The following is a 14094-nucleotide window of genomic DNA, read 5'->3' on the forward strand; positions in this document are numbered from 1 at the left end:
AAATACCACAAAGGTAAGAGGGAAGAGTGGGCACAGAATCGCATTATACAAAACAACATCAATCCTTCTCCTTCAAACTTGGATGTGAGGTTGTAGAATTGTTAGTTATGAAAAAAGCCTAATATTGATGTAAAGTTGGCAAATATGATCCAAATTGGTAAATTAGGACCTGAAAATAATCAAGAGATGGTAGCAATGCAAATCTATGGTGGTGGTTTTTAGATTGTTTTCCGAGTATGTAATAGTACTCAGTTTGTCCTAGAACTTGAAGCAAGCCTTCTGCAGTGACTAATTGGAAACCTAGTGTATTTTAGGGTTTTCTTAATAATTATCCATTATGTTGCTAGTAAAAGCAGGAAAAAATTAGTCAAGTTAAATGTGCTGGTTAGACATTTCTCCAACTGAATTATTCTGTGATCAAAATAACATTTGTGTCCTCACATCCCACAAACTTAACTACAGTTTAATCTGTGTGAACTCTTAATAACGATAAGAACTTCAGCGTTAGCCTGAGTGGTGATAGTGGTAATGGTCATGTCCAAATGGAGAATTTCCCACGGTTTTTACAGCACGGACCTTTGTAGCAAACAATGAAGAGAACCCTTTCTATTCGTTCTGCTTCCTGTGAGCAAATATTCTATTCCTCACGGTCTGTAACAAAATCATTCCAAGTGCAGGGTAGCTAAAACAAAAATACATTTATCTCTAGTAATATTTACCCTACCTGTAATGTGTTATCACCTATCTTATTCTAGTTCCAAACAGGACCTGCTGTTTGTTCTCTTCTGTACAGAACGAAAGACCAACCTGGTCAAACTATCAGCTTTGAGCAAAAGACGTAGGATATATGTCATGTGGAATATTTATTGTGTAGTTCAGCTCTGAAAGCATTGTTGAAAATATTGCTCCTTATTTGCTGTTCCGAACTGAAATCAAAAATGTAATTAGCTGCCAGCTTTCTTTGAACAGGCATGCTTCCTATTTAAAATAATGTATCAGTTACTTGTAATGAGCTATAGTCACAGTTTTTGAGAACTAAGTTCTCTTTGACTTGGTCAGGCCATTCCCTTTCTCACTTTATTTGTTCCCCTTTATGGTAGCGTTTACAGTAAAGTCAAGAGAGGTTCCTAAATTCATACTAAGTATTGGGGGCATCTTGTTAATTTTTTCTTGATGTTTCCAGGGAAATGTGAGATAAAGCAAATGAATATGCATACGATATGTTCCTGTGTGCTCTTTTTGCACTCTTCTTTCAATGCCTTTTTTATCAATTTATTTTCTTATTTCAGTATATTAATCTGCGTGTGTATCAGAGTATCTTTGTATCTCTGAAACAGTTCTTTCTCAAGTATCTAATCACAGCAGAAACTAGGAATGGTTTTCACACTGTTCTGTAGAAAGTACGCTGTGGAGGAAGCAGTAACTACTTATTAGAATAATGAAAGAGTTCAGACTGCATTGTAGTACATGAGGCAGCAAGTCAAAGCTTCTCTGACAGCCAGTTCCCTTTTGTATCATGAGAACAGAGAGCCTGCTGCAATGTACCAGACTAAGGGGCTGCCTAGCCTGGTATCCTGTTCCAACAGTGGCTTGCTGTAAGCAGGAGCCCCAGGAATAGCAAAAATAAGGCAAGCATATGTTATCTTACATAACAATTTCTATTTCTAGTGTTTAGTCTATTTAGACCATTAAGATCTTTAAGTTCTACTTCTCTTTTTCCCCAGGACTGCCTGGTATCAGTGTAGAGTGAGTTCCTTCTGATGAAGACGGTTAGTGCTCAACATTGAATAGTGTCAAAAGTAGTGCTGCCAAAACAGGTCAGGATGTGTTTTCAGTCCCTAAAACTGGAACAAGGGGGACTCTGTGGCCATTCTTCCAAACCGAGAACAATCCAGGTGGAGGACTTGGAGGAATTCTGGAAATATAAGGTCATATCCCAGTGCTTATGCGTATCATGTGAGAAAAGCAAGCACGATGTGCAAAGATATGTTTTCCCAGCTCAGCAGTCTAAGGTGATACCAGTGGAGGAGTGTAACTGTGCAATATAACCTGGTCTGATCTGGAAGGGCAGAATTTCCATAAAGAGGATCACTGCTTTGTATTGCAGCTCTGGGACTGGTAACGACTGTATTGCCTTTCCTTCCATCAGTGAGGGACTGATGAATTGGGATGCTCTTCTCGGTAAAACTCATTTCTGTATTTTTATTTTTAAAAAGTCCCCACTTAGAACTGCAGTATCAAATTTGTTACATACTCATCCCTTTGTTACAATGACTACTGCTAGTGCTGGTTTCAGTGTGCAAAAGTAATACAGCTGCTTTTATTTGGTTTTGGAAGTTCTTGAGCTTCCTCTCCCATGAGTCTGATGTTAATGTGTCTTGTATTTATGATGGATTAATGTGAGACTTCTGAAAGATCCTTTCAAGATGGGAAAGGCAGTCCCATTTTGGGGCAGAGCAGAGGCAGCTCATTTCAGAGATGTACTGTCTTACACATCAAAAGAGCAGAGATGAGAACATACAAGAGACTAAAAGCCCTCAGTTGGGAGGAGTTAGATAAACACTCACCAATAACCTGCCTACGTTAAACCTTTTCCAGAATGCCTGAGTCTGAGATAACAAGAGCTATAAAGCATGAGCAGCTGGCAGGGCACCAGACTGAACTGTCCACAGCTCACTGAAGGGTTGCGGGCCAAGTGTGAAGAGGTGCTTTTAGAAGGAGTCGGTATGGAGCCTGAGGAGTACAGACAGAGAGGTGAGTGATCCTCTGCTCTTGGAAGTAGGTAGCGTTTGCCCATGGGGAAGAACTGTTGTAGGGCTGTGAATGGTACCCAGAAATGAGGGTGGGCTGTGTACTTTTTAACGACACATGTCCCTGAGGCTTTAGATCTGCTGGGGCTGAGATGATAATATATCCATGGGCTGAGTTTGATTTAATGGAGTTAGAGTAAGTGGTTGAGTTAGGCTTTTTGATCTCTCATTTAAAATACTGTGGGAAAGCTCCAAAACTGATTCTGAATAAACATGTGAAGGGGCTATGTACTATGGCTCTTCCTTGACTGATACCATGAAACTTTACTGATACTGGTGCAGTTCTGGAGATGGGGAGCGAACTTTGGTCCCATGGCTGGAGAAAATTGCCTAGTAAGTGGAGAAAGATTAGGTGTGGAGCCGTGTAGTTGTTTTCAGAGGATGCAAAAGGAGTTATGCCTTAATAATAGGGAAGCATGAGGCATTATGGAAATTTTTGTGAATGCAATTTCACTTCATCTGTAGTTAAGAAAATATCACCTCACTAATCAAACAGACTGTAACTGTACCCATGATCATATTTTAAAGACATATTTGAGCTATTGAGTAATGACAATGAAGTAACCCCAGGAATCCGTTTCGTCCCTATGAAGCCTGCTCTAGAAGCTGTGTCCCTAAATTATTAGATGGGACAGGTAAGGTGTAAAGGTTGAGTAACTTTTCCTAGATCATCTAGTCACGGAGCCAGAGATTAATTCAGGTCTCCTGATTGCCGCCCCGTCTCTTCTGTAGAAGGATGTTCACTCCGAATAATCGGAAACCTTCAGAAGGTCATACAGCTCCCATGTGTGGGGTTTTGTGTGTGTGTTCCCAGATAAGCAGGAACATTAATTTGTGAGACTGGTTCATGATACAGTGAATTGTGACTAGTGCTATGGAATATGGCTGTATTTTCTTAAATGAGCGAAGTGATGAGTTTATTCTCAGGGAATGCTGACAAGTATTATTTTTGCTGATGATTCATATAGCCTTAAGCTAAGACTCAGAGGACTAGTCTGAATCGAATGTTGAACAGAAATTCATATCTAATTTTTTTTTGTAAATTCTATATCTATTTCAAAATTGTTAATGGATGTGGTAAAATGGACTTTTAAATTCGGCCTTCTCTGTAGCTGCCAGCTAGCAACATGAGATTTACATGAATTTCTTGTATGTTTCTGCTCCATTCTGCAGTTCAGGTATGATAAGAACTAGAAGCGGTGAGACTGAGGGATGTGCTGGATCCCTTGCTTCTGAATCTCCTGAAGTACTTGTGGATAGGATAAGTGGGGCTTCGGTGGGGCTGTGGGCTGTTTGGTGTTTTAGTTCCCGTGGCTATCCTGGGAGCAGTATTTCAAGCCCTGTCAAATGCCAGTGACAGATTGCATGAAGTGCTAGTCGTGATAATCGGTTTATCTGCAGTCTAAACTCAAAGCAAAGCATTGGTTTGCTTCTTCCAGGGAAAGAAATGGTGGATTACATTTGCCAGTACCTGAGCAATGTGAGAGAGAGACGGGTGACTCCTGATGTACAGCCAGGTTACATGAGGGCTCAGCTGCCGGATTCTGCCCCGATGGACCCAGACAGCTGGGACAACATCTTTGGAGATATAGAGAAGATTATTATGCCTGGGGTAAGAAATAAATTATAATTGTGACAGGAAAAAGTCACAAATACCTGAGGTGAACACCCACATTCTGGGAATGCACTAATTCTGCTGAACATTTGTTTAGATACATGCTTACATTAGTGTCCAGCATACAAGTTTCCTTGGGAGAGGAGGGCTATATAATTATGAATTGCTGCGTATAGCTAAAGACAAGCTGATGCAATGAGCAAGAGCAACTAACAAAGTTGATTTGGGGATTCCCCATATACGGATAAGTCTTTCAGACTTTGTGCAATAATTTTCAAAAGATCATTCTTTCCTGTTCAAAATCTTTGTCTGCCTGTTTAATTCAGATAAATGCTTTTGCTATAATTTGGAATTTATCTAATAACGACACAGTGTTATCACTTGCTACTGCTGCACTCCTGTTGATGTTATCTCCGTAGCTTTCTGCTAGCTGTTCTAGAATTGCACGTATTATGCTGCTGTGATCCTTTCCCATCACTTAAAACAGATGCTAATCACTACATCTCATACAGAATTTTGCCACATTTTCAGACTTAACTTCCAGATAATTTTGTTCTAGGTTGTCCATTGGCAAAGTCCGCACATGCATGCCTACTTTCCAGCTCTTACTTCTTGGCCTTCACTCCTCGGAGATATGTTGGCTGATGCAATTAACTGCTTGGGATTCACATGGGTAAACTACTCTTTTTATTTTGTTACTTTAGATATCCTTCTTCTGTGTATGTTATGGACGAACAGGTCATAGTCATTCTTTCTGGTTCTGTGAGTCAGTACAACTTTTTACTGTAAACCATTGTATTGTAAGCTGTTTGCATAATTGAAGAATGTCACTTGTAAAAATAAATCATATATATAAAACCAAACATTACCTAGTAATCAGAGTTGAATGGAGAAAAAACACCACTAGAAAGGTATGTTTTCTAATTAATTGCATATCCAAACAGTTGGCATTGTTCCCTGATGATTTATTTACTCCCAGTGCTAAGACTGTTGCACTGCAGGCAGAGCAGCAAGCACCCGTGACTGCAAGTTAGGCTGGGCTTCATTTCAGTTCTCCTGATCCTTTGAGAGAACACATTTACTGTTCTTCTCCTTCTAAAAGTGATTGTTTGGCAGCCTGTCCCAGAATGTCTGAGCATTTGGTGTCCTCCTGCCGCTACCCAATGCTACTTGGCTATGACTCTACAGACCTCAGTGGCATTCTGAAGCCAATGTCTTCTCCATTGGTGAAGGTGCCCAGATCTTTAGATGTATGTCTCCATGTTAAGAAAACAGTAGAAACTCATAAACCTATAAGAATTTGGTTACGGTCTCCGTGTACTTGTATATGATTAGTTCATTGCATATACAGGAACGTCCATTTTCCATGTTCTCTATCTAGTTTTGACAGAATTTTAAGTTTGCAATGTAAATGGATTCTTTCATAAGTGGAAAGCTTGGCACTGCAGAACAACTTCTATCTTTCTTTTGCTGCTCTTCAAAAACCCACCCTTAACTCTCCTCAACTGAAAGACGGATCAGTCTCCTTTCCCTTTAGGAACCGAGAGCATATGCTCATGCTGAACTGTAGTTCTGCATTTTAGCCTCAAATGGCTTGTTGTGACTTCTTAATGACTCTAAAATTATTGGTAGTTCAGAAGCTCAGCGCTGAGGTGATACTAGGAAGCTGAAGAGAACATTTTAAGGAGGTTGGTAAGAGTCTTTGTATTTGATATTGCAAGAGAGCAACTGGTAATAAGAGAATGAGCAAGACACCTAAACTGTAATCTCAGCATCAAAGTCTGTATTAGAGAACTCACCAAATAACATCATTTTTATTATAATAGTGTTGCACTTTGCCAGGTATGAGCCATAGCCTTATAGGGTTAGCTGTTTACAAACTTTGTAGCATTAGATATATAATCTGCACCTTTGTTGGGTCTAGGTAAGATTTCTCCCAAGGCAATTAAGAGTGTTAATAGCTGTTAATTAAAATGTGATATGTGGCATGCTCTCTAAGGGTTAAACTATTGTATTTGCTGGGTGAATTTAGAACATTGTTCTCTTTGTTTGATTTTCTAGGCCTCCAGTCCAGCCTGTACAGAACTGGAAATGAATGTGATGGATTGGTTGGCTAAAATGCTGGGCCTTCCAGATAAATTCCTGCACCACCATCCTGACAGTGTGGGTGGAGGAGTACTACAGGTAAGGGAGATCAGAGGTGGCCTCATCAACATTTCTGTGTTCACTGCAGTAAATTTCCCTATAGGTGATCATTTTCCTTGAGGCAAAATCCACAAGATTTGCCATATAAGTCTATATGGGGACAAATTTCATCTTGGCGTTTCCTTCCCAGATTTTAGGATTAAATTTAGATGATTATGGAGTAGGAATTACTATTGCTTTTAGTCCTGATTGGATTATGGACTAGGAGCAGGTACTTTTGTGGACTTACTTAAGGATAAATGAGATAATCAGATTTGGTTTCTTTCAGTCTGTTTCACATCACTAGAGTATTCACCAAAGTTATTCCTGCACAATTCGAGAAGGGGGAAGACTTGTCTCTGTCTTGCCAGCAAATAAAGACTGCTGGCAGAAGGACATAAATTCATTTCCCTTCTTCTGATGTTGACTTTGTGTCTCTGGAAGTTGCAAGATCCAAGGCCTGAACCTTCTTTCATACAGCCTAAGCAAGTATTCCCTGGAATCAATGCTAAGGCTCTGTGTTATTATAAGGAGCTTTGCTCAGGTTTGTAGTTTTTGTGGTAGATAGTACATTTAATCTATAGAAGAACAAAAGTAATTTATTTACTCAGTCATGCACTTCAGTCCTCTACATTAAAAATATACAGAAGTTAAAAAGCTTTGTTTTGTGTTGCTGGCCCAGAGAGCCGTTCATTATTCAGTGAATTCCCATTGCATCTGAGGAAAGCAGTTGTGGAAATTTAAAAATAACAAAAGTGGGAGGGGGAGGTAGTTGAGAGCATTTCAGTGACTTCAGTAAATCCTTGACAAAACAGCAATAAAATAGTGAAACGTTGCAGTAAATGAGCAATGTCTTTTCAGAGCACTGTGAGTGAATCAACGTTGGTCGCGCTGCTGGCAGCAAGGAAAAACAAAATTCTGGAGATGAAGCTTTCTGAGCCAGACGCTGATGAGTCCTTGCTCAATTCTCGTCTCATCGCATATGCGTCTGATCAAGTAGGTTGTTACAGTTACAAAAAAAAAAAACTATTTTACTTCCATCTCACCCAGACCATACAGATGACAATGTGAACTTACATTACTGTACCAAGAGAAAAATACAAGCATGAACGAATCCCTCTAACGCTGTTACCCTGTAACGCTGTTTTCTGCAGATGGGGAAATGAAATTGGTGTGAGATGAGATTTTGCAGGGTCCCAGCAGTCCAAAAGACTTCTTTCCTGTTTCTCACAAACCCTTACTCCAGTAACTAAGTGTTGATCTCATGCTGCTTCAGCTCTTGTTTCTTAACATCCTCCTTCCATTTGGAGACAGGATACTCAGATCCTCAGTATTGCTCTTGATTGTTGTCTCTGCTCCAGGCCTATGAACTTGTCCTTGGAGAAAATGCCTACACAGTGATGTGACTCTGCCTGCAAACCTGTTCTGTCCTTTGGCTCCTGAACTGAACAATCATACTCCCCTGTGAAAACAGCAGCAGGAGACACACTCATGCTGGTTCTCCCTTCATGTAACTAAAAGGGTTTTTGATTGTGAGGTGTTTTGGTCTATGCCAGCACCAAACTAGGCACGCTTCAGGACTTTTTGTCTTCAGATAGTGAGGAGGGAATATGTTAAGGTAGCTTCATTTCTAGAAAGTCCTTTAAGATTCGAGTTTTGATAAATGGCCCTCCAAACACAAGATAAGTATACCTCATAAGATTTTTAGAGACCAGAACACAAATAAATGGATCATATGTGTTCCTTGAAATTACAATGTGTTCTTTCTTTTTGTTATTGACAAGGAACAAACTTTCAGACTTACGTTAGTCTGGATTATAATAACGACTTTATCTGTGCTTTTATTGTCTTTTATAAGACCATAATTTATCACAGTTTTTGAGCCTCAGAGCTTGCTTTCTTAATGCTTTTTTTAAATTTTTTTTAAAGGCACATTCTTCTGTAGAAAAGGCTGGCTTGATATCTCTTGTGAAGATGAAATTTCTGCCTGTGGACGAGAACTTTTCCCTCAGAGGTGAAACTCTGAAAAAAGCCATTGCAGAAGACAGAAAGAAAGGCCTAGTGCCCATCTTTGTATGTTCAGCTTTCTGTTTGGGAGTATTGATATTCTTAATGTCATCAGAAGAAATGTCTTAGATATAATTTTACTATGTTAAAATACTTTAGTTGAAGATGAAAATGTATATGAGAATTTAGCATTTTACTGAACTCAGGAATGTTGATATCATTTCATTTTTACTACATTAATAGCCTCCCCAGTTTTAAAATGCTGCATCCATTTATTAAAAACAAAAAAGCCATCTGAACAGTTTTTTCTTCTAGGTTTGTGCAACTTTGGGTACAACTGGTGTCTGCGCTTTTGACAATCTCTCAGAACTGGGCCCAATTTGTAAGTGTCCTTTTCCCCCCGATTTTAAACTATGATAGCACAGAGAAGATAGTATGACAATTTTTCACGTCAAAACCAAGGAGAGTAGAAAGACTAATGAGCGGAGTTTTTCAAATGTGTCTCAAAGATGAGTGGAGTCAGTATAAGTCTCTGAAGTGATTTCTATAAGGTTAGGATGCTAAAATATATTCGTTTCCAGATGGGTGACACTTGCCAGCTGATAGATCTTTAATGTGGTTATTCTGGGAATACACAGAGCATATGCTACCGACTGCAGTACCACTGCAGGACGGATACTAAACATTTAACCTAGCAAAGGAGTTTTGAAGGTAGTGATTGGTAGGACATCCTTTGTGGTCACCAGTTCAATAGGTAAATTTGATATTGTTGCAGATTCTATTCCAGCGTAAATTCTGACAAGTAAGTGCTGAAGATCTATGGAACTTTCTGTTACATGTCAGAGCATGGCTTCTATCTCCGAGTCCTTTTTGCTTGCATTTATTTTGGCTTTGTGTGAATGAGTTATACTGGGGAATTTCAATTAGTAAAAAGGCATTGACAGAAATCAAATGTTAAAAAGCCTCATCCAAAATTTGGAATAGTGAATTTTTGTAGAGTTGGCTCCATCTGGATTCAGCATTATTCCATATTTTGTGGTTCTAGTTCCACGGCTTTATGATATAACTTGATTGTCAATTGCTTGTATTGTGTTTTATTTTGTTAACCTGTCCACCTCCTGCAAAAATGTATGCCTAGTTTTCAGAGAGAAGGGTACTTCTTTAACTAAGCACATACTCTGATTCATTTATAACAATGATTTCGTTTCTAACAGGTGATGCTGAGGGACTCTGGCTTCACATTGATGCTGCATATGCAGGAACAGCATTTGTGTGTCCTGAATTTCGATTGTTCTTGGATGGAATTGAGTATGCAGATTCCTTTACTTTTAACCCTTCAAAATGGATGATGGTTCATTTTGACTGCACTGGATTTTGGTGAGTAAAGACAACACAAGAAGGATAATGTGCAAATTGTAAAGTCTTTCTTTGCACATTTTTTTTTTTTTTGCTAAATACAGTTCATTCTACAATTGATAGGGTTAAAGATAAATACAAGTTACATCAAACCTTCAGTGTAAACCCTGTCTACCTCAGACATCCCAATTCAGGAGCTGCTGTTGATTTTATGGTAAGTTGCTATTTGAGTTGATATTTTAAATTGTCTATAAAATGTTTAGATGTAGACTGCCAAATTCCTCTGGAGTTAGTTTTTAGGTGGCCTTACTACTTAACAGCATAAAAACAATCATACTGAGGTCTTAATGCAGATTAAAACTTTGAAGTGGTTATGATAATTGGTTGTAAAATTGTTTTAATTTATAGAGATTGAAGTATTCAAGATTTTTACACAGGTGGGGATCTAGCCTAGCCTTTTTTGTTAGAAGAGTCTTTTATGTGCATTGTATTGTTAAAATAATTCCTACTGATGACATTTTGGGTGGTTTTCTTGTACCTTTGATATGTGATAAAATAGAGAAATGATTAAGCAATGGAAACACCATGCTCTGAAACAACAGTAACATGAATTACATTTTTCTTCAGATTTATGTATAGATAGGAGAGCTGAGTCATTTCAATTTATATCCATTTTATAGCAGATTTCAGTACAGTAAAACAAAAGAATATTCAACTGCCAATTGTTTCAGCTATGATCTCACCCAAGCCCTGAAAAGATGATTGTTTTCTTGAAATCAATGATGCTTTTCACTAGAGGGAGTGTAAGTGTAGAGAGGGAAAAGAAAAAATCACTGAGTCCCTCTTGTGGTTGAATAGGACCCTGCATGTTACTGTGTAGCTCCTTAGAAGTACTCTTATGTTTTGTCACTCTTCTCCATACAGTAGGTATTTACTCCCATATGAATTCTTGTTGGTTTGGGAAGGTGTTCAGGATGGCACTTAAATATTCAGATTACAGGAACTGAAGTCAGCACTCAATCCTGAGTGTTAATGGACACATCTTAAATTGATAACGCTCTTTAAGTGCAAACAGCCGTTGTTATATGCTGGTAATTAAAATCCTAAACAACACCCCTCTGTTCCCTGAGGGGAACAAACAAAATCTTATTTTTGCAAATAATTGTAGACATAGCGTTTTCTTGATGGCTATTTCCTAGGCTTAGCTGGGTTTCAGTAACATGCAATTTGTTGTCTCAGTGAAGATTTCTGACTTGAGTACAGGTCTGAAACAACAGACCTTGTAGTGTAAGGGTTCAGTCCTTTCTGTCGTTTTTGCCCTTATTGACATGCTGTTTTGTTTTCACAGCACTGGCAAATTCCATTGAGTCGTCGATTTCGTTCTTTGAAGCTGTGGTTTGTGATTCGTTCATTTGGGGTGAAAAAGCTTCAAGCTCACATCCGGCATGTATGTACATTAACAGTGCGAGCATATGTGTATTATGCTGATTTATCAGTAGTGGAGTTTATTAAATTCAGTCATGCAAAGAAGAGTAACAAATCCTTTCATGTACAAAGTTTGCCTGTGAACGTTAAACATGTGCTGACTTTAACTAATCTGTAAAGATTGACTGTGTGGACAAAACGTCTGCTGTACCCTTTTTGGAAGCAATAGGCAATGGAAAGCAACTTGATAAGTCAATACCTCTGCACATCGAGTAAGTTTGTAGAGGCTTTCCTTGAGGTAAGGTGGCAGCTGTTTGGGAGGCAAGCTGTGAAGGATGGCTGAACCCATTGCAATGGGTTCACAGGCTTAAGTCTTTGATGGAGTGTATGTATCATATTGTGGATCAATGGTTGCTGCAAAAGGAATTTAATCTGTGAAAAGAAACATGCAGTTTTCAAACCTTCTCAAAATTCCTATATGTAGCCCAGCTACTCTTGTACATTGTCAAGGGTTTGGGCAAATAGAGACAGTCTTAAAAATTCTTAGCTTTGTTGTTGTTCTTAGCTTTGCTGCCATACATGGAAATGAATAGAGTGATCTGTTTTAATGAGGAGGGATGTTTTTTTTAACTACTTAGTTTAGTGTCTTACACTGTGTTTTTGATGAACCAATACATAACTACTTTTTTTCTTAATTACAGGGTACTGAAACAGCCAAATTCTTTGAATCTTTGGTTGAAAGTGATCCACTCTTTGAAATTCCTGCCAAGAGACATCTTGGACTGGTTGTATTTCGTTTAAAGGTAAAAAATGGGCTATTTTCATCTATTTTAGACTATTTCCATGAATTATTTGACTACAGATGATCTCTCCAGAGGCATTAAGAACTACGAATATTCTTTCATATAAGAATTGGTAATGCTGAAATTCTTACAAAGATATTTGGATGTCACTGGAAACTGTAACAGTTGTACTTTTTTCTTTTCCCTATGCATGTTTAAAACAGGGTCCCAACTGGCTGACAGAAAAACTCCTGAAAGAACTAAGCAGTTCTGGCAAGCTCTTCCTTGTTCCAGCAACCATTCATGACAAGTTCATCATTCGCTTTACTGTAACATCTCAGTTCACAACTAGGGAAGATATTCTGCAAGACTGGAACATCATTCAACATACCGCAGCCCAAATCATTAGCCAGAATTATGGGTTACACCACATCAGTTCTGGTGATGAGGCAAGAATCCCTAATATGGTAACGGAACATAATTCTAATGTTATCAGTAATGCTTCTCAGCTATATATAGAGGAAGAAAAATACAAAATACCTTCCAGAAAAATAGTAGTTCAGCCTAAGAAAGTAGCAATGAGTTACAATACATGTGTGATCAGTCAGCAAGTGAAAGGTCAAGGGGACCTTCTAGATGACTGTTTTCCAGAAGATGTGCAAGATGTTACCAAACATAAGTTAACCTCTTTCTTATTCAGTTATTTATCTGTTCAAGGCAAGAAAAAGACATCACGTTCCCTTAGCTGCAACAGTGTCCCAGTGACTGGTCTTCTTGAGCAATGTAACCCCAAAGCAGCAGCCACTGACAAGAAAGAATCTCACGCAAATGCTAGAATCCTTTCTAGGCTGCCTGAAGAGGTGATGATGCTCAAAAAAAGTGCCTTCAAAAAATTAATTAAGTTCTACAGTGTCCCAAACTTTCCAGAGTGTAGCATTCAGTGTGGCCTTCAGCTGCCTTGTTGTCCTCTGCAAGCCATTGTTTGACAAGTAAAAGAGATTGGTGCTTAAGAGCTCCCCAGGTAGAAAGAGAACCAAAGTTTGCTTATTCATATGCAATACTACATGTTATTTTGTTCAATATGTAAGCAGTGGTAATGACCACCGAGAAAATTCCTGTGCTTTTACTGGAGTAAAACCTTGTGTATTTATAGATTAAAATGTCAAATAAATCTTGTAGACATGTAACATTAAACTCTCTGCTTTGTAGACTGTAGTAAAGAAAATGCAAACTTCTGCCTTGTAAACCATCCTTTACCAGGACTGAGAGCTGGTAAACTAGAAACATTTTGACAGCGTACGTTGGCCTCAATAGGGTGTTAACAATTCAGTTCTCTTTGCACCATTGATTATTTTTTTAATACGTTGACTTGAACTCTCTAGGCTGCTGTGAGGATATGTGTATGTAGACAATGCCAACATCACTTCTGAATTGCGTAAAGAGGAGGATGTAACCTTTCTAAGTGACTTACTATACTAGGGCAATTTTCAGCTTTTGAGTTTAAAAACAGAGCAGCCCTGCCATTCCATCTGTGCTAATCAGTTAACAGTGCACATGAGGCTTTATGTAACCATATTTCAAGAAAACAAGAATGGAATTGCCCTAAAACTGTGTTTGTGTCCATCTGATTAACTCTGAATTGTCCTAGCGCAGTCCATTTGAGAAAATAATTCAGGAAGGGGAGCACCTGCTTATATCTTTTCCTAGTGTGAGTGTGTAACAGTCAATTGAGACTGAAGTACAGGAGTGGATAGGTCAGCAATCAAAGTCACTTTTGTGAAGAGTGGAGATGTGGAGGATGAAAGGGCCCTCAGAGCAGGCAGCTTAGAAAACAAAACTCAAGAGGAAAGGAGCACAAAGATGGTAGCTAAGAAATTCAAAGGAGAGGAAAAGCCAGGCTCAGATGCATGTGTAG

The 14094-nt window shown here is 38.7% G+C and overlaps 1 protein-coding gene across 2 annotated transcripts; it reads left to right on the forward strand.

Moving 5' to 3' along the window:
* The first annotated feature begins 27 nt into the window (after positions 1-27).
* HDC (histidine decarboxylase) lies at positions 28-13953 on the forward strand. Of its 2 annotated transcripts, XM_080607591.1 has the most exons (13): positions 28-1769; positions 2599-2754; positions 4250-4422; positions 4985-5098; positions 6487-6609; positions 7471-7605; positions 8539-8682; positions 8932-8998; positions 9831-9993; positions 10096-10186; positions 11321-11419; positions 12099-12200; positions 12404-13953. In XM_080607591.1, exons 2-13 carry the CDS (start codon positions 2634-2636, stop codon positions 13163-13165), a joined length of 2094 nt encoding a protein of 697 aa, XP_080463717.1. In that variant the 5' UTR covers positions 28-1769; positions 2599-2633; the 3' UTR covers positions 13166-13953. The 2 variants fall into 2 exon arrangements, with proteins under 2 accessions (XP_080463717.1, XP_080463716.1); XM_080607590.1 differs by having other exon boundaries at positions 28-2754.
* The last annotated feature ends 141 nt before the right edge of the window (positions 13954-14094 follow it).

The sequence above is a fragment of the Anser brachyrhynchus genome, assembly GCF_964034855.1.
Source record: "Anser brachyrhynchus genome assembly, chromosome: 11".
NCBI lineage: Eukaryota > Metazoa > Chordata > Aves > Anseriformes > Anatidae > Anser > Anser brachyrhynchus.

What these genes read in the sequence shown, in the direction of transcription:
- HDC (XM_080607590.1), top strand. Translation starts at nt 2,634, where the DNA reads ATGAGCAGCTGGCAGGGCACCAGACTGAACTGTCCACAGCTCACTGAA. An exon ending in TGAGGAGTACAGACAGAGAG is followed by an intron (nt 2,755 to 4,249) that starts GTGAGTGATCCT and finishes TGCTTCTTCCAG; the next exon opens with GGAAAGAAATGGTGGATTAC. An exon ending in TGGTTGTATTTCGTTTAAAG is followed by an intron (nt 12,201 to 12,403) that starts GTAAAAAATGGG and finishes TGTTTAAAACAG; the next exon opens with GGTCCCAACTGGCTGACAGA.